The sequence below is a fragment of the Neodiprion virginianus genome, chromosome 5, assembly GCF_021901495.1.
Source record: "Neodiprion virginianus isolate iyNeoVirg1 chromosome 5, iyNeoVirg1.1, whole genome shotgun sequence".
Lineage (NCBI taxonomy): Eukaryota > Metazoa > Arthropoda > Insecta > Hymenoptera > Diprionidae > Neodiprion > Neodiprion virginianus.
In genome coordinates this window covers 26,107,263-26,129,955 of record NC_060881.1, presented here as the reverse complement: position 1 = coordinate 26,129,955, position 22,693 = coordinate 26,107,263, and the positions used below count along the sequence as shown (strand labels likewise).

At 42.0% G+C, this 22,693-nt stretch overlaps 2 protein-coding genes across 9 annotated transcripts in view; one reads left to right on the top strand and one right to left on the bottom strand.

The window, feature by feature from the left end:
- LOC124306054 (GPI mannosyltransferase 2) overlaps nucleotides 1–22,693 on the top strand; it is a 205,076-nt gene that overhangs the window by 70,712 nt on the left and 111,671 nt on the right. For 5 of the 6 annotated variants that reach the window (XR_006908508.1, XR_006908509.1, XR_006908507.1 and 2 more), the window contains one exon: nucleotides 8,199–8,264. The gene's annotated coding sequence lies outside the window, so the exon portion shown is untranslated. Of the gene's footprint in view, nucleotides 1–6,820; nucleotides 6,836–8,198; nucleotides 8,265–22,693 lie in introns of those variants that run through there. The other variant, XR_006908510.1, reaches the window with a different exon arrangement.
- Nucleotides 1–22,693, bottom strand: part of LOC124306056 (steroid receptor seven-up, isoforms B/C) — a 98,529-nt gene that overhangs the window by 31,133 nt on the left and 44,703 nt on the right. For all 3 annotated transcript variants that reach the window (XM_046766178.1, XM_046766179.1, XM_046766180.1), the window contains exon 3: nucleotides 19,399–19,950. In XM_046766178.1, the coding sequence (XP_046622134.1) occupies nucleotides 19,399–19,950 (552 nt within the window). The remainder of the gene's footprint in view (nucleotides 1–19,398; nucleotides 19,951–22,693) is intronic.

Below are 22,693 nucleotides of genomic sequence, written 5' to 3'. Positions count from 1 at the left end.
GTGGAACAATTCGAAAAATTTACATTTCAGCAGCACCTTTGAGAGAAAATAATACGACCGTTTGAAATGTAAAAGTTTTTTTTTTTTTTATTGTTGAAAACACTCGAGTCGTTTTATTGGTATCGTGACTAAAAATGAGCGAATATAGCTTCTTAGTTTACCATTTTGTGCATGCATTAATGTAAACGATGGTTGAAAAAGTGAAATCGAAAGATCTGCAATTTTCAGTGGCTACTTGTGGAAAAACACACTTTGATCAATAATTTGACCCTGTTTACTCTACCTTTGCAGGTGTTTGAACTTTCGTTCACTGAGAAAAATTTCATTTGTTACGGTAACTAGAAAAATTGAGTAAAACAGGTATCGTTAAAAAAAACTGTTTCAACATTGTTGGAATTACGAAAAACGAGGGACGCGTAACCATTTTGCGTTATCGTCGATCCTTTTTTGATAATTGCAACGCAAAATCAGTTTCTGAGGTTTACTCTACTTTTTTAGTTAAACAAGGCTTTAACGTCAATTTGTCGCTACACTGGTATTAAATTTTCGCAACGGTTGCAAGAAAATCTAGCAACAGTGATCGTAATGAGAAAGAATATTAACGGATGACAGAGTTTCCGGTAACGGCTAGAAAACTAATTTTAATTTTCTACCTAGAACAATATTTTTCGATTGTGGTAAAAAAATGGAAATATTTGAGGACCGAGCGGTAACCGGAACTAGAAATTTTTCTCAGTGTCGTTTATATGAAATTTTCGGCAGTACTCGATGATAATTCATACGACATTGTACGACTTTTGACTTTTGCCCGAAACACGTAAGGTGTAGGTAAAATACAAAATTGGGATAAACGTCGTTGACTTCGAGGCAACCCCATTTCTGCACGGGATATTTCGGGGGTTGCAGAGTTGGCAAGGGGTTATAACATAATTGTATTAGGCCTCGGCCACCGCTGCACGAGGGTGACGAGGACAGGGATGGGGGACTGCCGCGTGAAATTAATGCCTTGGGCTTATCAGCGGCCTGACACTTCACCGTTAAAACTCCTATATACACTCATTGTACGTCCCTGCATTGGCGTAGGGCGACAAATTCTCAACCCCGATGTCGCGATCGTGATGAAGAAATAATTTCACCTTTTTTTTTCTGTCGGACGAAGTTGTTTTTTCTTTTTCTTATTTTTTTTATTTTAAATTTGGATCGAATATGAAACAGGTACTTGGACGAGCGAACATTTTCCGGAAAACGGGTTATGGTTTCAATGTGAAATGAAGATGTTGCTAAATGAGGGCGAAAAAAAAAAAATTCGTCGTTTTTTTTGGGATTTATAGGAAATTTCTAGCGCAGAATTTGGCACGTAAAATTCTGTATACTTAATCTGAACACGGCAAAAGAATTTTTCGACTCTGATATGGACCTGATATGGTGAACGATCTGATTGAGAAATTTTTTTTTTTTTTGTTTATATCAAAGTCATGTCTTTTGACTAAGAAAAACGAGGTTGGAATAAAAATTTCAGTCTTCAATGAAAGTCACATATTTTTTTTTTTTTAATATATATATATTGTTATAAAGGGTGAAATCTTACCCCCTTTTAATAATCTAGTAGTCATCATAGATAAAAGAAGTTTACAAACCTCTTATGTCTTTAAAAAGAATAAGGTTGCTGCGTCAACCAACATTATTGTAAAAACAGTCTTGTTTCAGACTTTAAACTAGAAACACGTTCTCTGCTATTGAAGCTTTTTCACAAAATTTTATTTGCGCCTTTAATTTGTCTCATTAAATAAGCTCACGAATCCTTTTTAATTTTTGCAACGTCATAGAACGTTACAATATATATATATATATATATATATATATATATATATATATATAACAAATATAGTTTTAGTAAATTTGACGGTGTTTTTTTTTCTTGTAGACATTCTTCTGGATGTGTTGAAAATCGATCAGATCCATTTTTAACGAAAAAAAAAAATTTACAAAAAAATCTAAGGAAGAGTCAGTTCACAATGGACCGTTGCTCAAACATTTTTGTACGCAACACCGGATTTTTCTTAGGAGATTTTTATCCTTCAAGACTTCAAATATTGCAAATAAATTAATAAGTTTAGAAAAATCGCAAAAAAATTTCTTCACTTGCAGGGAAAAAACATTTTTTTTCCCACTTACTATTTATATAAAAATATTTCACTACCGATGGAGAAATGGTTCGCTATTTTCTAACGAACACGTCCATTCATTGAGAAATATAGCGTCTTTCGGTCATTTTCAACAGTCGGTAAAAATCGCCTAACTTTGTGACATTTATCGTGAAAAATATCGCGTGCAAATCTTGGGAAATGAGAATTCGAGTTCGTATGATATCCTAATTCGCACGAGGTCAGAATCTACACTTTTACGCTCTCGTTGATCAATATGTCGGTTTAACCCTGCGCCGAAATCGTTTTTGATAATTTTTTAACACGCTTAGGAGTGTCAAAAATTTGTTAAAAAAATTCAGGGAATCGGTATAACATTTATACTCGATGATCCGGTAGTTCGAACTACAAAATTTTCACTCGTTGATTAAATGGAAAATTTTTTTAAAGTTGTTAAGCCCTCGACATAACGAGAAACCGAAAAGTCAGAAGATCAACGCAGGGTTAAAAACGGACAAACTGTTACAAGTTTGATTCACATTGTTTTGCGGTTTTACGCACGGATTGAAAATTTCACGAATCGGTTTACACGCGGGACGATAAACGCATGTACGTGCGTCTGTCGATGTTTCAGTGAAATTGTCCGCTCGTGCAGGTTCCGATGTGTGGACGTCGAGTAAACCAACATTTCGGAAGAGCAGTTAGCCCTAATGAGAGCCCTATTAGGAAGTTACGTTATACGCTACACAGTTTCGTCGTGTTGCTCTTTGTAGGTATGCGAAGCCCGGCTCTTCTGTCACCCTGCGTAGTAGTTCGGATCGCTCGATGTAAATCAGATTAATTAAACCCTGCTGCTGCTGCTGCTGCTGCAGCCGCGTTGTTCCCTCTTCTGTATCGGAGCTATTTCCCACAACTGCACCAACCTGCTGCCGCATCCCGCACGGGATTAAGCTTTGCTTTTCTTTCTTCTCTCTTGCGTTTGAAAATTTTTATTTTTTTTTTTTCTTCCTATTTTCTTTTCTTTCTTTTTTTTTTTTTTCTTAATTTGTAATTATTATTATTCGTACACTGAGAAAAATTTTCTAGTTCCGGTCGCCGCTCGGTCTTTAATTATTTTCATATCGTTCAGTTTTTCTAGTTACTGTAAAAAGTGACATTTTTCTCGGTGTACGTGTAAACGAAGAATTGACGGGAATTTCGTTGGAAGAAGAATTTGCGATCACGTGGCTTTGCTGGGGTTTGCGTGTATTGAAATTAGCCGAGCTTTTCGTTTACCGATTACACATGTCCGTTGATTAATGGCGGGGAATTTAGTACGGCTGGAATTTAGAAGGGGGTTAATAGCGCTGCGGTTGGTGGATGAGGAAGAAAAAAAAAAACAAAAAAAAAGTAAAAGAAAAAGTAGACGAAGATATTCCACGCTTGGTATAGCCGTCGAGGTTAAAAAATAAATAAAAAAAAAAAAAAAACAAAAACAAAAGTCGGTGAATATCATCAGGCGGTCCTGATGTCGCTGGAGTTTCGGGATGTTTTAAATGAGGAACAAACGCGTGTTAGATTTACGACCGCCTTTTCGATTTATGTCTTTATTTACTTGTAACGATATCCGTGCCGGCTTTCTCGCTCTTAGCACTCCTTTCAACGACGACACCAACTGCATTTGTCTACCGTTGACGATTGCGATCTGCGATTTTTTATTTAAAAAAAAAAAAAAAAACTTTGCCCCGTTCTTGCAGTTTTTTTTTTTTTTTGTTTTTATTTTTTATTTTTTACTTTATTTTATTTTTTTTTTTCTTCCTCCTCCCGCGATTCAACTTTTCGCGCGTTTGGCTACTCTTTTTCAGATCCTCTCTTTATGTACGCCCTGAGAGAAACTGCGCGTCTCTCCCTGTCACTTGAAAAACGTTTCAGTTGTCGTGATAAATTGATAGCCCATTAGCTCTCCGCTACTCTGCTACCAGTTTCTTTTGCAACTCGGTGTTTGAATGGCAAAAATACGTACAAGGCGTATTCGACGCACGCGATTTTTTACACTAACCTTGAATTTTTTTCCCATCTTTCGTTTTTCCTTGTTTGCTAACTTTTTTTGTTTTTTTTTTTTTTTTTTCTTCATCATTTACCGCGCGGTTCTTTGTTTCGACGGAATTTTCATGCAGCATCGATGATGAAAAAAAAAAGAAGAAAATCGTTCGCGGTATATCGGATCGGAAAATGTAGTACCATTATACTTTGGTACACGCGTTTGTCTGAGAAAACTCGAAAAAGAGAAATGTTACAACAAGGAAGAGGCGAAGTTTCACGCATCTCGACACGGATCGTTAAAAAACAAATTTTTCATCAAGAATTCTAGACTCATTCAGGAAAGTAAACATTTGACCGAACGTCGAAAGAAAATGAATGTACAACGTGACGATAAGTTAAAACCTTTAACATGTTGCGACACGGTTATTTCTCATCCTAATTTTGAAAAGAAGGAAAAAGGGAAGTCCACTGACTCTCACGGATGCTAGTGCGAGAGAGAGAGAGAGAGAGAGAGAGAGAGAGAGAGAGAGAGAGAGAGAGAGAGAGAGAGAGAGAGAGAGAGAGAGAGAGAGAGAGAGAGAGAGAGAGAGAACGAAAAAAAAGTTTCAAGCGCCATCCGGAAATAGAAATAAGACCTCGCCGTTTTTCATTATATGACATAAGATTTAAGGCTTGCAGTCCGGTAAGCTCGGCGTGTGACGGAATAAAAGCTTCTTTGAAAGACGAGACCAAAACTATAAGCCTCTCGACTTGCCTCGCTCTTGGTATATAAACTAGGCTAATTGATATCCGCCCTATACATTTCTACCGTTTCTATTCGTCTCTTATTATATTATCCACCGCGCAAGCCTTCGTTTAAAACTGAAGCATAAAAGACAAATATATCACGAAAAGTAAAAACGTTTGAAAAAGAAAAAAAAAAAAAAAGAAAACAACTTTACGACATAAAAAACTTTGAAGAATCTCACATCTATGTTCCTTCGTCGGGTTATATTTAAAATGAAAAATTGAGAAAAAAAAAAGAGAATCGATACGGTTCAGTCACGAATAACGAACACAATTTGTGAAATTATTAATCTACAATACATAGATCTTCTCCACTATCTTTGGATATTGAAAGTGTAATGAAGTAATCGGAGAAAATAGTCGGTTTAGAACTAGTTTTGACGTTATATAGATTGAATGTACGATTGATCATTTATTTATTTTAACCTTTTCTTCAATATCTTATAAAACTAGGATTATACTAGGTTTGATGTCCGATTTTTCGAAAAATCTAACTATCGCTTGTTGGAAAGAAAAATGGGGTTATTTCGATCGGTTGATCAGTTCGAAAGTTGAATAAAAAGACACCGGTTTTTCACACTTGCAATATCAACGTGAATAACGCAGGTAAAAAAAAAAAACATTTTTCCCTAGTTAATATTTTAGATAAATAAATTTTGATTCCGTACATCGAATAATAACCAAAATCTTCATTTATTACTTATAAAGTTTACGTTTTTCTTTCCTTACATTGGTAAATAATCACCGGTCAACGCGAATTTTGTGTCCGGGTTCTGGATGTCAAATGTTAATTTCTTCCACGTAATTAATAAAAGAAAAAAATAGTATTATCAGATAAGGTTTGCTTTCGTTGAACCCGGAACGATATTTTTCGAAAAATTACCTATTTTCTCAAATATTTACCGGAAATGACATTTAAACAAACTTCAGGTTTTATTTATTTTTTTTTCTTTTCATCTTCTCCTTCAAAAAAAAAGTGATTCAAACGCGAAAATAAAGTTTGTCTGATTGTTACTTGCAACAAATGTTTGCGAAAGTATGCAATTTTTCTGAAAATTCGAAATATCGTTCCGCTTTCAACGAGAGCAAACCTTATCCAATAAAACTGTTTCTCCACTTCATCATTTAACACGTGAAAAGATAAAAAAAAATCACAAAATTCAACCGTCTACAACCCATGGACACAAAATTCTCTCCTTCACCGTTCATAATCCACAATAAAAAGTATCTTTTCCGACGCGGTACGAAGAAGATAACCTACAAGGGCCCCCCCCCCGTTTTGAAACGGAGGCGCCGAGTCGGGATCGACGAAGAGGAGGCAGCCCAGCTACGCACGTGGTGCCCAGTCGACTAGAAACGCCCGGAGGGTATATTGGCACGAGCCAAGCCGCGCGACGACGCGAGAGACGCAAGAGAAGAAGAGAACGGTGAAGAGCGTGTGTCTGTCTGTCTGTCTGTCTGTCTGTCTCTCTCTCTTTGTCTCGAGTTGCTGCTGCTGCTGCTGCTGCTGCAACAATTGCTAGAATTCCGATAGAGGTGCTATTTTTACAGGGGGTGTCGCGGAGGCAGAGCTGAGGATGGCGCGAGGGGGTGGGGGGGGGGGGGGGGGGGGGGGTGAGAGGAGGAGGGAGGAGGAGGTATGGCTGTTATTTAGCTTGCCCCCGTCAAACGGGGCCGTAAAACACGCTTGCGGCCCGTAAATAAAATCTGTCTCTCCTCTCTCGCGATCTCCCTCCATCCCCCCCCCCCCCCCCCCCCTCCCCCACCTTCGTAGGCTCGTAGGACCGACGCTGCCGTTACTTTTCCTGTTGCCGTTGACGTTGCCGCAGCTACCGCCACCGCGGTAAATCTAGGCAATAGAGAATATATATATATATATATATGTCCCAAGAGAGTAGCGCGCGCTCCGGGCTCTTTTGCATCCCTTCCACTTGGCATTTTGCTCCCTCCTCCCCCCCCCCCCCCCCCCATTCGCCGCTTTTCGTGTCCCGAGTTCGCGCGCGTTCTTGGACGGAGAGGATACCTTTAAGCGTCTCTACGATGTATATATGTGTATATATTTCGGCAATGCACATTCCGGCTTTGTCAGAATACATATAATGTATATATATATATGTATATGTGTATATATATATATATATATATATGTTTACTTTGTTTAATCGCGTGCCAATTGGGTTGACGTGTGTTTAATTATAGAGGGATTATCGAGGGATGTGATACGGACGGGGGATAAGGAAGGTTATGTTTGGGTATTTTTTTTTTTTTTTATTTTCAACTTCGTCGTTTCAGGTGCGCCAGATTTTTTTCGCGATAATTTGAGACTAATTTTTTGATTTGCAGGAATTTCGAAATATCGATGGTTTTTGAATTGTAGTCGGTTTTTAAGCGATGATGGATTACCGAGTGTACACGTGGTGATCGTTGGGGAGGATCGAGCATTTCAGCATTTGAGCACGTACGTTCTCGATTACCGATTCGATTTGTAAGTTCGAAAACTATCGGTCGATCGATTTTCTGGGATAAGAACTTTGGTTTTAGATTTTTACTGTGAAATCTATTCCGAATGTTTTGATCCGTTCGATGTGTAGAAAATTTACGAATATTGAAATTTTTTGAAAATAACGAAGACGATGGGAGAACTTTAAGGTACGAATGCATTCTTCTTACAATTAGTCTCAATTTATGACGAAAAATTTCGATATTGCGGTATAAATATCTAACAGGCTATTGAAATTTGGGCTTGACTGATTCATCAAATTTTGAATCGTCGACGTCGAGGATCCAAGGTACATTTGATTTACGGTAGAGAAAGTCTCTTGAGTCGTTTCACACGAGAGTTTCTTTTTACAATGGTTAATTCAAACTCTGCTCTCATTCGCCCGGAAGTGAAGCGATCAGAAATCTGTATTAGCAAAGATTAATTTCTAACAATTTTTTGATCACTCTGAATTACCGAAAGAAATTTCGGATCGTTTTCAATGACTTTGTAAGATTTCGCAGCAATCACATTTCAAAGGTATAATCAACCAACCGACTTACTCGAACAAATGAACCCTCAATTTTAACCTTAATTCCGAATCCTCGAGCAAAATTAATACCCAGGTATCTCTCGCATCAAAATCTACGTCTTCCTCTGTTGTACGTATCCTGGGTCACTGAAATTTTGTATTACTCCGTCATTCCCAGTGTGTGTGTGTTTTTTTCTCTAGCCCAATTACATAAATTACTGATTATACGTTTCAGATATCAGGCGGATCCACGATACCCGAGTCCAGAATGCTTGGAAAACCAGATCGTGTGAAGTTTAAGGTAAGAGTCGATCTCCTTTCCAAGAAATCTTTTTCGCAGACGTGCTTGCGAATACGTATGTACATATAATAATCCATAGCTGCGCATATAGAAACATGGTAGCCCCGACACCCGGAGCCTGAGTATTTTTACATGTATTATATAAAATATACCCACTGTATATATATATATATATATTTATGGTACATGTACATGCCTGCCCCGCAGGAGTTCGTAGGTATACCACGTGCCGTCACAGACAATATCACGCATTCACAGATTGCACTGTCAGGGTTTGGAATAATATTCAGGGTGACGGGATATAACCGACTTTGGGTCGCGGTCGAGCCTTGGGTGGGGTATGAGTCAGCTGTACCATCCCCACCACCCCACATCCTCCTCACGGCCATCCGCCGCTGAAAACACCAACACTAGAGAGCAATCTGCGTAGAATGTCAGGCGTGTGTATTTGCCCGCAAGTACAGTAGAGGTGTGACGATTTTGCCATATTTCCGTGTTGAGGCCGAAAAGTTATCGAGGTTGCGTCGTGTTTCATTCGTTTTCTTCCCCTACAGCCCTAAGGCCGGAAAGTTATCGTGGTTACATCGTATTTCGATAATTTTCCTCCCCTGCAGCCCCGAGTCCAAAATGTTATCGAGGTGACATCGTACTTAGATAATTTTCCCCCCTCCAGCCCCGAGTCTGGAAAGTTATCGAGATTGTACCGTATTTCGATAAATTTCCGCCCCTCCAGCCCCGAGGCCGGTAGGTTAACGAGATTTCGGCTCATTTTAAACCTGGCGCAAAGGCTGAACCGCGTTACATTGCACAAATTCGTTCGCCGAATCACTTGCGTTGAGGTTGAATTGAGCCACCCGCGCTTTGGTGTAGGAAAAGGGGGGGGGGGGGGGGTTGCATATGATCGCCGAGATGAAACCGCATGTCCCCCCTCCCCCTCCCCCTCCCCCTCGCTCTTCTCTCCCTCCGTTTTACGAGATAGACTAGAACGCCTCGTGTATGCCTCGTCAACCACAACCACCACGTGCCCGTGACTGATGTTCCATTTTTTTTTTTTCTCTATATTTCTCCCACTTTTTTGTCCTCGTCTTCCTCGCCCGCCACCCGGTTGATTTCTCAATTTCACTGTCCACAATTTATCTACTCCTTCACCTGCACACCGTCACACTGGTTTGGAAATTTATCTATGACGCGCAATGCGTTTTTTCATACATTTAAGAAGATGAAGAAAAAGAAAAATTTCTCTCCTATTCAAGTGTGATGAATAGGGTTGACTTTTTTCAGCTTCTATACGTAAACCGGATTTCTTATTTGCGATTGCCACGTTGTGGTAGAAGAAAAAAAAAAATACGTTTCAAACCTCGAAACTGCGTAGCTGATTAATTTCCGATTACGGTTCGGCTGATAATTTTTTACGAAAATCCTTTACACCAAAAGTTGAAACAATGATTGTGAAATGAAAGTTGTTGTTGGAAGGCGAAAATTTTTTTCGACGAAATTTTTGGTTTCAAACGTTTGCCACGTCAAGAAAATGTACTCTTCTTTCAAAAGAAAATTAAACCGAGTCAATTTGCCTCTGTACTTTTTACACAACGAACTGTTATACGCGGTTGATAAAAATAATCTTGAAAATTCGTTCCTCGTATTTAAGTACGACGCGGACCAAAACGTGGTTTTTTTTCTTTTTTTTTGTTTTTCAACAGCCGCAGAGATAAACCAGGGACGTTGTAATTTTTTTTTCCGCCCCCCCCCCCCCCCCCCCCCTTTATTTTTGTTTCAAGTTTTTTACTCCACCTTGCAAAAAAGGCGCTTGTTCGCGTGCGTACGGAAGGTACGGAGCAAAAGCGGAGATAGAACAACGGCGGAACACGCGAGTTTATTTGGCGGTTGGTATTTACGCGTATAACATAACACTCGTGTACGATATACGCACCAAGGGGTTGCGAAAAGCAAAAGAGCGAGAGGGGGTGGAGGAGGGGAGGGGGGGGGGTTGACTCCCTCGCCGAGGATGTCGATAAGGCTGGCATTGTCCGGCCGTCACGTGGTCCCCCCCCCCTCCCCCCCTCTCCCGCCACCTCAACCCCTAAACGGCGCTGTTTATATTAAACTCAGGGGTTAATACCGCGGCTTACTCTAATACCTCGCAACCCTTGCCCTGCGATACGGCGATAACGGATATGCATACAGATAGATAGGCCTGCTGAAGGTTGCTGAATTTCCTCAACGCCTGGCTCTCTCTAAAGAGCTAGTCACGCAGTGGAACGGAACGTAGGAAGTGGTAGCAGTTAGTCGGTATGCCGAGAGAGGAGAATCCCGTTTATGTTTTAGCTTCTCGAGGGTAAATGTCGAGGTAAATGTCTGCCTGTGACCCCCTTGTTTACGTGTGTATATGTTTATATATATGTATATGTATATATAAATATGTGCGTTATTATTTCATACCATACTCTGAGTGCAGGAACGGAGATACCGTGGCGAGAAATTAGATGATATACCTTGACCTCGTTTTTAATGACTAAAATTTCCTACCCTTTACCTCATCAGCGTTTATCGCAAATCGTCGGAACAAAGTTTGTTTTTTTTTTTTTTTTGCCCCGTCTATTTGCATACGTATCGTATGATTATTTTATCACTCTTGTTTTCGCGATCGGTCGGAATCGATGCAATTTTTTGTGGAATTCGGTATTCGTCGATTTCAACTTTTCACTATCCCGGAGTGAGGTGTGACAAAGTCAACGTACGAGGATCATCCGGTATTCTCTTTCAACCCCCACAATTTCACTTCATTTTGTTGGTTGGGAAAATTTTGTGCCGCGATACGACAATAACAAAGTTTTAGTACGAGATATCTAGATGAACGTATGTGTATAGTGGACATGTTGTTCGGTGTCAAGAATTGGGGAGCCGACCCGGTCGACCCGGCTTGGCTGAGAACGCAACACAATGCCGAATGGAAAGCGAGAAGAGCCGAAGAGAGAAAGAGAGAAAGAGAGAGAGAGAGAGAAAGTGGGAGGGGGCGGAAGAGGGTGGCAGGGGTCGGGAGTCGGGTTCACAGATAACAGTCCGTGTCATGAAGCCACCCTCGTAGGGATGCACATTGGCGTCGGCATTTGCATTGTGTTTCGTTGTCTGTCCCCTCCCCCCACCACATCGCCCTCTTGCCCGTGGTAAAGAAAGAAAAAAAAGAAAAAAAAAGAGGAGGGGGAGAAACAAAAATCGCCCATCGCGTTTATATACGGTGTTCTCGAATGCTTTAAGTTATCGCTGCGCTAACCGCGTGTATCGTATGGTCACACCGGCAACCCAAGTATATCGGCGATGGTATGCATGTGCATTGGTGAGGCCTTTCTACGCTCGGGCATAGGCCAGGAACGGAAATGGAAATGGAAATTGGAATGGAAATGGGAATGGGAATGGGAACGTGATCTGGTACCTTACCTAATGCCAATGACAATTACAGCCAACGTTTTATAACCCACCGATAAATGTTGATATGACGTGGTGGATAACTGGTCTCGATTCACGATCGTTCCAACCTGATAAACCACGACTTGATCTCGCAACTGGGATTCAGAAACGAACGAGTCTCGGTGCTCGTCTGATTCGCGCTGTTCTATGATGTTACAACGAAACGTTCAAGTCTTTTCGTCGAATACTCACATTCCTTCGTAAGTGAACAATGCACTGGCACACTGAGAAAAATTTCATTTGTTAGAGTAACTAGAAAAATTGAGTAAAACGGGTGTCGTTAAGAAAACTGTTTGAATATTGTTGGAATTACGAAAAACGAGGTACGCGTTACCATTTTGCGCTATCGTCGATCCTTTTTTGGCAATTGCAACGCAAAATCAGTTTGTGAGGTTTACCTACTCTACTTTTTTAGCTAAGCAAGGCTTCAACGTCAATTTATCGTTGCACGAGCATTAAATTTTGTTTTAAATTAAAAATTTCTCTCAGCGCATTGGAAGATCGAGCGGGGTTCGAAGGTTTTCGCAAAAGTCAAATCAAGTCCAGTTGCTTGATCCGATCCGTTGTCGGACGTTGCGCCGGAGAGTAATCAGCGTCTATCAACCGATCACGCGGTATCTACGTTCAGGCGTTGAAATCCTCCGAGGCGTTTGTCAATCACTGATCGTTTCTTCCCGGTCGATTGACGGGACTCAGAGCTCCCAACTTCACGCGCATTTATTATTCGGTGGTGGATTCACTTAAACCCTCAAGCAACCTGCACACCACGTGGCAAGTCGAGAGTCGAAATACGATAAAGCGATGAAAAATAAACGAACAACAATCGTCCTCGTCCTTCTGCAATCTCAGAGGGAAATATCACTTCTCAGTTAACCTTTAATTGGACAACTATATGTACGACGGTACGCATCGACTGCTATCCAGACGTCTCCTCGTCTATCTATCTGTCCGGCTTAAGTGTCTGCTTGTTTTCCTTGCCGTATAATAAAACGTACGCCGCCCTGGCAAGGCTCAATGCAAGAAAGGGTAAGTTGAGAGAGGAAGCCGTTTTCTTATAAAATAGATATATGGTTGGGTAGATAAAACTGCAGTTATGCGTCAATTGACAACGATTGTATGTAAAACTGAATACATTACACGCGTATCCCTCTTCTCTCTTATTTTCCGATCGACGAGAGAATGAACGAAGAATCGAGAAGGTCAGAAATAAAGATTAATAAATTGTTTGACTATTCGTTACACGGGCGATCGGCTGATTGAATGTTTGAATTTCTTTGACGTCGGATTATTGGCTAACTAACTTCAACACGCTGTTGACAAACTTTTCACGGTAATGTCAAAAGTATTGTATAAAATGACAATGTTGTATCATTCACCCGCGATTATTCGTTTTCTTATATATATAATCTTCAATAATTATGCGTGATTGTTTCTTCATTACGTACTAGTACGTACAATATTCATGATCTATCGAGGTGTATAGGACATTATTCAATGTCAGTTCCGAAGAAATTTCCAATCAGTTAAAGTCTCGGGAATTTCAGAGAACCATTTTTCCCTTACCCACTCTCGAACACCGTATACCTCACCACTGATTTGCTTATAATAATATTTCACGTGATTTCGACGGTGGGAGGTTTTTTTTTTTTATTTGTTTTTGATTCCACGATCTTAAATCAAATACCCCCAGAAGTTGTAATAAATTTCGAACGATTTGCGTTTGCTAATGGTTTTGTTGGTTTCCTTCTGTTAGTTAGAAATTTTCAGCGCGAACTTAATCCGATTCAACCATGATTTTCAACGAGTCAGTATAATCAACTTTGTCCAAAGTTCGACAGAGAGGTACACGTATGTTGAAAAGTGATTCGAGTGTAAGTTCATCACGTGGACGCGAGCGAATGTGGCTTTTGAGCACCGGTACCCATATATATCGGAGCCGACAGACAGGCACTCTATGCTTCGCGAGGGGGGGGGGGGGGGGGGGGTGAGGGGGTGACATTCGCGGGATAAAATTTACGTATAATTACTATTGACAGTCGGTGGATGGCTGAAAGGAACTTGACAGGTGTGGGTGTGCACGAAGCGTCAGACTCTTCTATGGGCCGGTCGGTCTCTCTCTCGGTCCTCTACGATTGTTGAATAGAAACGCGTACCGCGTGCGTCGTAGTGTTAAAGGACGGACTTACGAATACGTCTAGTCATCGTGGCCGAGGAAAATAGATGGTGGTGGGTGTAGGAGAGGATAAAGAAAACGATAGAGAGAGAGAGAGAGAGATTGATAAAGAAAATAGTAAAAAACAAGCGAAAACCAAAAGACAAAGGAGAGAGCGAGATCGGGCACGCGTGCAACGGGACGGCGATGAGAAAGAGATGAATAAGAGTCGAATAAAAAAGATCAACCCACATTAATGATGTGGCAATATTTCATAAAACATACCGACAGTACGCACTCCGGAGAGCAAGCGTGGCTTGATGGTGGTTACCTGCAAGCACCAGTGGTTCGCAGTTCCTTTGTCCTCTTCATCTTCCTCTAAGTCATATTTTACGGTAGACACCGGCGTCTGCCGAGCTAATGGAGCAATCATTCCGATTCTGGATTAGCTCTCTCGGAGATACGAAGAGAGGATGAGATTGATTTTCTTTTCATATGTTCCCCGTATTCACGTGTGAATATTGTTACGCTTTATTGTCAGTTTTAAAGTGCAGATGGTGCGTTGGCGCATTTTTGGGCTTGAAAAATTTGACACTGTCAATGCGAATGTGCAACGGACAGATGCAGCTGACAGGTATTTACAAAGCTATTCGAAATCTGTTTACAATGCGTGTACTCTTAAGAATTGCCTGAACTCGGTGTCTGTCAAACGTTTGAGAAGTTTTTTGAACAGATGAGATGACGCCTGATCATTAGATTTGATATCGAAGGACCGTGTCACGTTGTTGGTACTTTCAGGTGGACGTTTGGGTTCTTATACTTGGTATCAACAGGGCTGGTTGTATAAATTTTTATGTGAATTATAAATTGGTTGTGTTCCGATCGTTAACAATTGTCTAATTCTTCTATACCAATGAATGGTTCGAAGTCTTCCGAGTGTCTTTGATTTGCATTGACATTCTTTACGAACACTTTCCTCCGACCATTTGTTTCGACCTGCCAAACCACGTGCCGGCTAATTGAAATTGTTTTCGGTAAGTCTTCAACTTGCCGAACTGATCGATAGACGGTATCTACTATCGCTCGGATCAGCCATTGTCTCATTACTTATACGTATCCAAATCCATACTACGATCGGACCTCCGCGAATACGGAGGTAATATTCGACCGTCAGGTATCCAGCCTGAACATACGAAGTGGTGAATTTTTGCCTGTTCATCGTGAACGGTGTCTTGATTTTCCACGCGAGTATTATCGATACCCGTTATCGACATGCGGGTACCTATGCATTCGGTCTATGTACCATCGTTCCGAAGCGTCAATCCCACGACACGGCGGCTGGTCTGCGGGGTGATCTATGAGGGAGCAAACCACGCTGCGTCTAATCTGAACGATACGATCGATGCGTGTGAGGTTTTGAGATGTCGGAGACGAGGATCAGGATGAGAGAGGTGCGGCTGTCGTTTGACGTGTCGGAATCGCGGGGACGGTTTTAGTCGCAACGCTTGGAGCTGCAGCGGCGCGTTGTCCAGCATCTACGAATAGAGGAGGAATAGAACAATGCGCGTTTCGTGGATGTCGCGCGATCGCCGGCTGTTAGACAATGCGCAGGGACTCCCTCTACCTCTACCTCTGATGACAACCGTGTCCGGGCCGAACGACATTCAGAGGCTATCTTCTGCCCCATCTACCCCACAACGGCGCGGAACCGAGCAACGTCGTGGTCCCTGATGCTTCTGGATGCTGGATGCGGTGGGTAACGGCCAGGGCCTAACCTCGGAATACGCCTCGTGGTGCCTATGCAAAACGACGCGACGCAGATACCCTCGACTATTTATTTCCGTGGTATATGGATGCCCTCGGATTATGCTAATGTCCACCAGATTCAACGTCTCCTCTCCACCTTCCTTTTTCCTCTGACCCTTATTCCTTGTTTTTTTTTTTTTTTCTCTCTTCCGTAAGTCTGTCTGTCCGTCTCTGTTTGTCTGTGTGCGTTTTTACGTACGCGATTGACTTTTTAGACTTCTTCACCTCGTCGTTCTGCTCCTTCGTCTTAGTCTTTATTTTTACACTTTTCTTCGCAATCGTAGGAAGACTACGACGAAGCACGAAAATCCACTTTTCAAGTGTAGCGCAATTGCCACGTTATCGGTTTTATCGATGTTTCGCAGTTTTGTTATACTTTCATGGTTCCTGTACGTTGCTTGGGTTGAAATTCATTTTTGTCCATGTGCAGTCCGCTGGGTTTAGTGCCGTGGTCGTACCGTATTACGATAGCAATTGCCATCGATCCTGCATCGTTGATTTTTTCAAACCTGGCTCATAATTTACTAAGGTGATCAAATATCGGAGAGATTAACTAGCTGACAAAAAAATCAGTTTCCCAACTTGTTCTCATTCCAAAACAAACCGAGTCTATTTGTCAAATTGCATTGAAGAAATGTCAAGCAACGTTAATGCACAAATGTTTAAGATTTATCGAATCGGAACTCGACCCGATTTCGTATTACCGTCTTTCTAATTCTTGCTCGGAGGAGAGCGTTTATCGCCGTAATTTCTTACGTGTGTTTACATGCATATATGAGTATGTGCGATTTATTTATGAATGTATATACGACGCGAAGTACCTGAAATTACGGTATCTAATTGCACGAGTCAAATGGTGGAACGAGGGCATAGTGCATTATAAAATATCTTTAGCTAGCCAGATCAGTCCTTAGCTTAGCTCTCCGTTCAGCTTTCTCCGACGGCTGAAAATGTATCCGGTGACTCGTCGACTTCGATACTTTGCACTCACATTTGGATTCCGGTTTTCAATCGTTATAAATAAATTTCCGAAATTTTTCATCCCTTTATAAAAATGTTTTTCAGAAGGAGAGTGTTCCAAAAATACTTTGTACCGTACCGGATGTTATATTATTCCAGTTTGTCTGCAACGTAACTTTCTGAATTTTTGAACGAATCGATGACAACAAGAAAAGTAGGACAGTATCGGAAGAAGGGAATTTTCTGACCGTATAGAAAGTCTTTTTTTTTTTCTTCTCTTTTCGTCGGCGTGTTTTGTTCCGGTCACCCGTTAGACGTAAAGGAGTACGGAGACTCGAATAAAAGACGTGTATACGCTCATCTGCAAGGGTATTATGGTGACTGTTGTGTGGTACGTGTGTATCTAGATGAGAAACACTCCCACGATTATGTGGCATGCGATGCAATTCCCTTTGCCTTGCCCAACGTATGGTTGGTAGGTAGGTAGGTAGGTAGGTAGGTAGGTAGGTAGACCACCCCATTAACAATCTAATTAAGCATAACTCAGAGATGCCTGACCTCGGCACAGGCAGACTGACACACAGACACACACATATGCGCAATCATGAAAACACACGTACGCGCATTAAGCAAATTATGTGCTGCTCTCTCGCTGGTGGATCTAAAAGTCCGCGAACGAGCAATGCCACCGCTGTTAACCGAGATAATCCTCTTAAATTGACATCGAGTATTCGAATTCGGGTACCGATAAATTAGCGGGACGTATCGTCACATATTAACATCGTTTGCGAATTTAAACCGCGTTATTGTATATCTCTCGCTCCATTCAATTGTCATGTACGCTGGCGGTATAATACTCGTGAAATTGAAGTGTCCGATAGAGATTATCGAGTCAGTGGTTCACGTATGGAAGTCTTATTATGGCCATAAAACAGGGTATCAGTTTTTGGTATCAATCCAGCTTCGGGCTTCATGGCATTCGTTTTAGTTCATAATCATCGGTGATCGGTGTCAGTTACGTTTGAACGAACGAATTAGACGTTTTCAATTGATACTGATTTGGTTGGAACTGTTGGATTCGTAAATGATTGACGCTCTGGTTTGAATTCCCTAGGATACTTTACTTCTCGGAATTTTTGACAAAAGCTTCTTTTCTAGAAAGTTGAACTATAAATCATCACCAGACCGATAATCACTTTGGAATCTTGACGCAAATTTAGTGATATAAGTTTCAGAAAGCCTCAACTTTCACTCGTAGCTTCGAGTTTTTACAATCAGTCCACGGAATGGAAGTTTTAATTCAGAAAAATATAACGACACAGTGACCGTAGAATCTGCGATATTTTCCTCGTTTGCTAAACTTGACTCATGCTGATCCCGTTAACGTTTCATGCCGCAACGTGCATAGAATGCATATACACCATATGTGGAGTTTCTTGGAAAATATGTTATTCGCCATCGTGATGTTCGTGCATGCAGATGGTTAGGGTGTTAACAATTGTAAGATGAAAATGTAGAGTATGTATTTTTGATTTGAATTTGTCGTTTATTCAGCCAAGCGGTGTGATTATCACTTAAATATCTATAACAATGACCATCAATCCTTCTCAAATTAAATCATGAACAAAAGTTTATATCTATGCGTGGTTTTCGAAGAGAAACAAAACTACAACTTATTGTATAATATTATTTACGTTGACATCTCTCGTCAGAATCATCAGACGGGACTTGTATACGCTGTGTGTTTCTTCTCATCAATTTAACTACAACACATTCATCAGCTGAGTTATGGAGAAAGATTCGTTACTGGGGTACCGGGGCACATCTATCTTAAATGTTTGATATTCGAACCATTACACATCATTTGGACGAAGGATATAAATCAACACTCAAGGACGTACTTTTCATAGTCATTTATCTAACGGTCAAGATTTACTTCCACCAATCTGTGCAGCGGGTATATTTTTCAGGCTAATACGCACGATGCCTGCCTACTTAAATTGAATTTTCAGAGTAACGCGTAACTTCTCGCCATTTCAATGATGGGAATGATATTTTCTACGGTAAGTCGACACTTTTACCGACATTAAAAACTGTAGGGACTGTCTTCTTATTACATATTTTATAATTCGGAACTCGTATATTTGAAAGTTTCACAGTTTTGTTTTTCTTGCCTTTGTACTTGTTCAAGGTAAAAACGACATCTTGAGAGTGGCAATGATTTGCGTTACTCCTCGGACAAACCTCAAGTAGGCATTGCGTGTTAACGTTAGACGATGTGCTTGCTGCACAAACATATTAAGACACAATTCAAACACGGAACGAATTACCATGAATATCACGTCCTTGGGTGTTGATTCATTTTCGGTGCCGAAACGTTGGGAAACGGTTTTCGATTTTGAACGCTCTCGTAATGATGGATGTACCCGTTTATTAAAGCAAAGAGTTAGTAAGGTTCTGAGGCCCAAGTGGTTTAACTTCCGCGGCTCCTATTCGCGCTCTTTCAATTGCACATCACTCTCCACAACGATACGAACTAGCACATTCGAGACCTGCCGCTAATGTAACAATCGGTAGGACGGTGTCAGGGTAGTGAATTTTGCAGATTAAAAGTGAACCCGCGCTGCAAGGACTGCCAAGGGGATTCGTTTGCTTGGGGTCCGTTTATAACGAGCGTGGTTACCACCTCGTTGCCGTAGAGCGTAGCAAAGTAGAAAGCGATCTTTGGTGCCCCACTGGCCAGAACCTTACCTGTTGTGAAGAGCACGATGGCCTTGAGACAGCTGTACTCCGCGGAGTCGACGTGGAGGGCTTTCAGCTTCTCCACTTGCTCTTGGAATATTCGTATGTGGTCCATGAAGGCGACTACCCGGTCCGCTGCCATGGGGGAAGCGTGGAGACCCGCGGCCGCCAGCAGCGGTGCCACGTGGAGCGGCATCGAGCACTGGCTAGCGTTCAGGACGAACAACTCGCTCCAAACTAGCCTCAGGAGGGCGACCTGGTCCGTGACCTGGAGGTCGGGGAAGAAGGGGATGTTCCTGGCCCACTCGACCGCGGAGAAGAGGAGCCGAGCCGCCAACTCGCAGATGTTATCGATACCCATGATGTTGTTCGGCTGCATACACTGGCCGTACCTCGACGTTGGGTAAGGCTCGGCCCTGAGGAGGAGGCTTATGTACGAGGAGAGGTACGAGTGTCCGTTCAGACCAGCGCAAGCCACTGTGTCGCCGTTCGTCAAGGTAAATTGACCCGGGATACCCGAGAGCGAGGGTTGCGACGCTGGAACGCGTCCCCGTTGGACAGCTGAAACAGAAAGCAGAGGATTCCGTTTTAGAAAAGATCTGCAATACTCTCGTTATTGATGTAACAACGTTATTAATTTAACCCAGGACATCTGAAACTCGGTTTCGGTACAACCTTTGGTAATGATCGGCCAATTGACAAGGTACCCTTAACGATGGATCTAAACACTCGCTCTTACGAATTGTACCAGTTACAGAACCTTTGACCTGTGCTTCGTTCATGACCGAGCAGTGCACGTCTGCGGATACATTTCAGACTCTATCAACTATCCAATCCTCTTTCAATAGACACAGGTCTGCGATCAAAAAGCTGCATAGGTTTTTTAAATAGTTTTTCACTCACTGAAACCGGGAAAAAATACTCAGAAATTTTCATCAACGTCAGACGATCAGAGTGTGAGGTACGTCAAGTGTAGGCCATATTCAGATCTGTTACAAGGTGTTACGATACTCGAATAGGATACGTTGTGTACACGGTATACTATATATACATGGGAAAGCCTCTGTGAACCGCGAACAAAAACTGAAAGGTTAACCATTCGACAGAAGAATGTGAAAGAGGTGTACCACTGTACCATACGCGGAATCCTTTCGTATTTCTGGTATGTATGTTGCTTCGGTTCGCGCGCACCCGCATAAATTATGTTAATTCGTAGCCAAAAGACAGCTGTGTTCGTTTTGCGTAAAACATACCCGGTGCACACGTCTATTTGCTGCACTTGTGTACAGTATACGTCTGTGGATTTCGATTTGTATATTCTAGTTTGATAATCATTTGTCTTTCTTCACTGCCTCATTTCTGACGAAATTGTACGAAGATAGTGACGTACATCCCAAACGTCAGTGATGCGAAGCGTCTTTTCCTTGACAACTGATTCCCGCATTCCACAACGCTTTTGCTATTCACCCAACTTTTTGCTCCCCCCCCCCCCTCCCCCCCGCCGCCGTTAAACATGACTACGGTCACCGTGTGTATTTTACCCATCCCCCGTAATACGTTTACTCCTGAGCCGATGACACGCATCAACGACTTTCAAGCCTCCCGTAACGATGATGATGATGATGATGATGATGATAATAATGATACTGATGTTCAGGCTGCTGCTGTTGGTACTGGTCGAGGTTCACCGGAAGACGGATAATACCTCGACGTCAATAAGGTTCCGTTATACCTTCAGTGGTATTGAGCTATCCTATACGAGAATGCAGTGTTATGGTATGTTGATTAGGTACTTCGATGTACGTTCACCTTATTTCCTACATCTCCTTTGGTACGAAGTAAAAGATGAAAGACTTTCTTGGAAAACTTTTACTTTGCGCTTTTATTAATATTTTAAAGGACTTCTCATCATGATGCAGGACCTGAATTCGGGCTATTTAGATGAAATGATTGATCCCTAATCTTGGTTGAATTGATAAACAACCTTACATGGTTAAATTTTTGAAAATAAACCATTACTAACAATGCTTATGGATCATCAATTTGAAAGTACTTCTTTCAAGAACGGTCGCCAACTGTTCAGCATTCGTTGCTAAAAGGGTCTATGTGGTGTGGGGATGAGAAACTCGGCACGGTGTATTCGTGATCGCGAAATATGTGTACAACACACGTGCAAACCCGTTAGATTGTTTTAATGGGTGCTGTAAATACGTGACCATGACGTTGCGCCAGTGGTACAACATACCGGGAAGATTGCGTGGTTCCATGGTGGAATAACCGTGGTAATACCTGACGTTTTAACACGGATGAATATTTACACAGCGATGCAGCAGCCCGTTTCATTGCTTCTATCAATCACACCTTAGATATCGCACACGGGGAATAATTGTATCGATGCGATGTAAAAAAGCGGACAAGACACAATGACTCGAGAGTTTCGAAGCCTGCCGGTTCACTTTGCCGGAGTAAAAGTCTTGCCGCATTCGGCAGGTCGAAAAATCTGTCGCGAACCGGTGATCATTACTCTGGATGAGAAAATCACTCCACCGTTATACGTGGAATGCAAATGTGCGCGCACCAGCCGACTACCAATGCATAAGGAGTTCTCCGGAGGTATTAAACGAGCCTCTGCCAGGTCCGCATAGACGCTTCATCTACCTTCTGCCAGGATGGACAAGGAGGTGGTCGTCGGGCCCGAAGCCGGGGCCCGGGACGGCACAGAGGCCGAGTCCAGGCACCCCGCTGGGAAACGTTGGATTCCAGTCCTCCGACTCCAGGCCACGGAGCTAACGAACGAACGAAGGAACGAACCAGCGGAAGAGGACTTGTCTTCTCTCGTGGCTCATCGCTCCACACACGCCTCCATCCGCGATACGTTCGTACGGGTATCAGGCTTGTAAGTGTGAACGTATGCACGTCTACTACCAGCTCATACGACCGCGTCTCTCTTTCACGTGTTCAGTCTTCTCTCCACAGGCCATTTATGTGTGCGCAGGCTTAGATTTACTACAGTTATACAGTGTGACCAAGAGACGGGGCTTCGGACTGACGTCAATTCACATCAATTTATGGAGAATGAGAACTGATCACTCCGCGATACTCAGACAATCCCCTTCTCAACTATTATTGTTCTATGAGCCGCGTCGATAAGTCGGGAATATATTCATATTATTGTCCGTTCGGGATATCCGACGGGTTAACAAAGCTTGATCACGCTTTAACGTCGATCATTCCGACTTCCGGCCGATTTCGCAATCCCGATATCGTTAACGTTCCAAACATTTTCGGAGACTGTCGTCAAAGC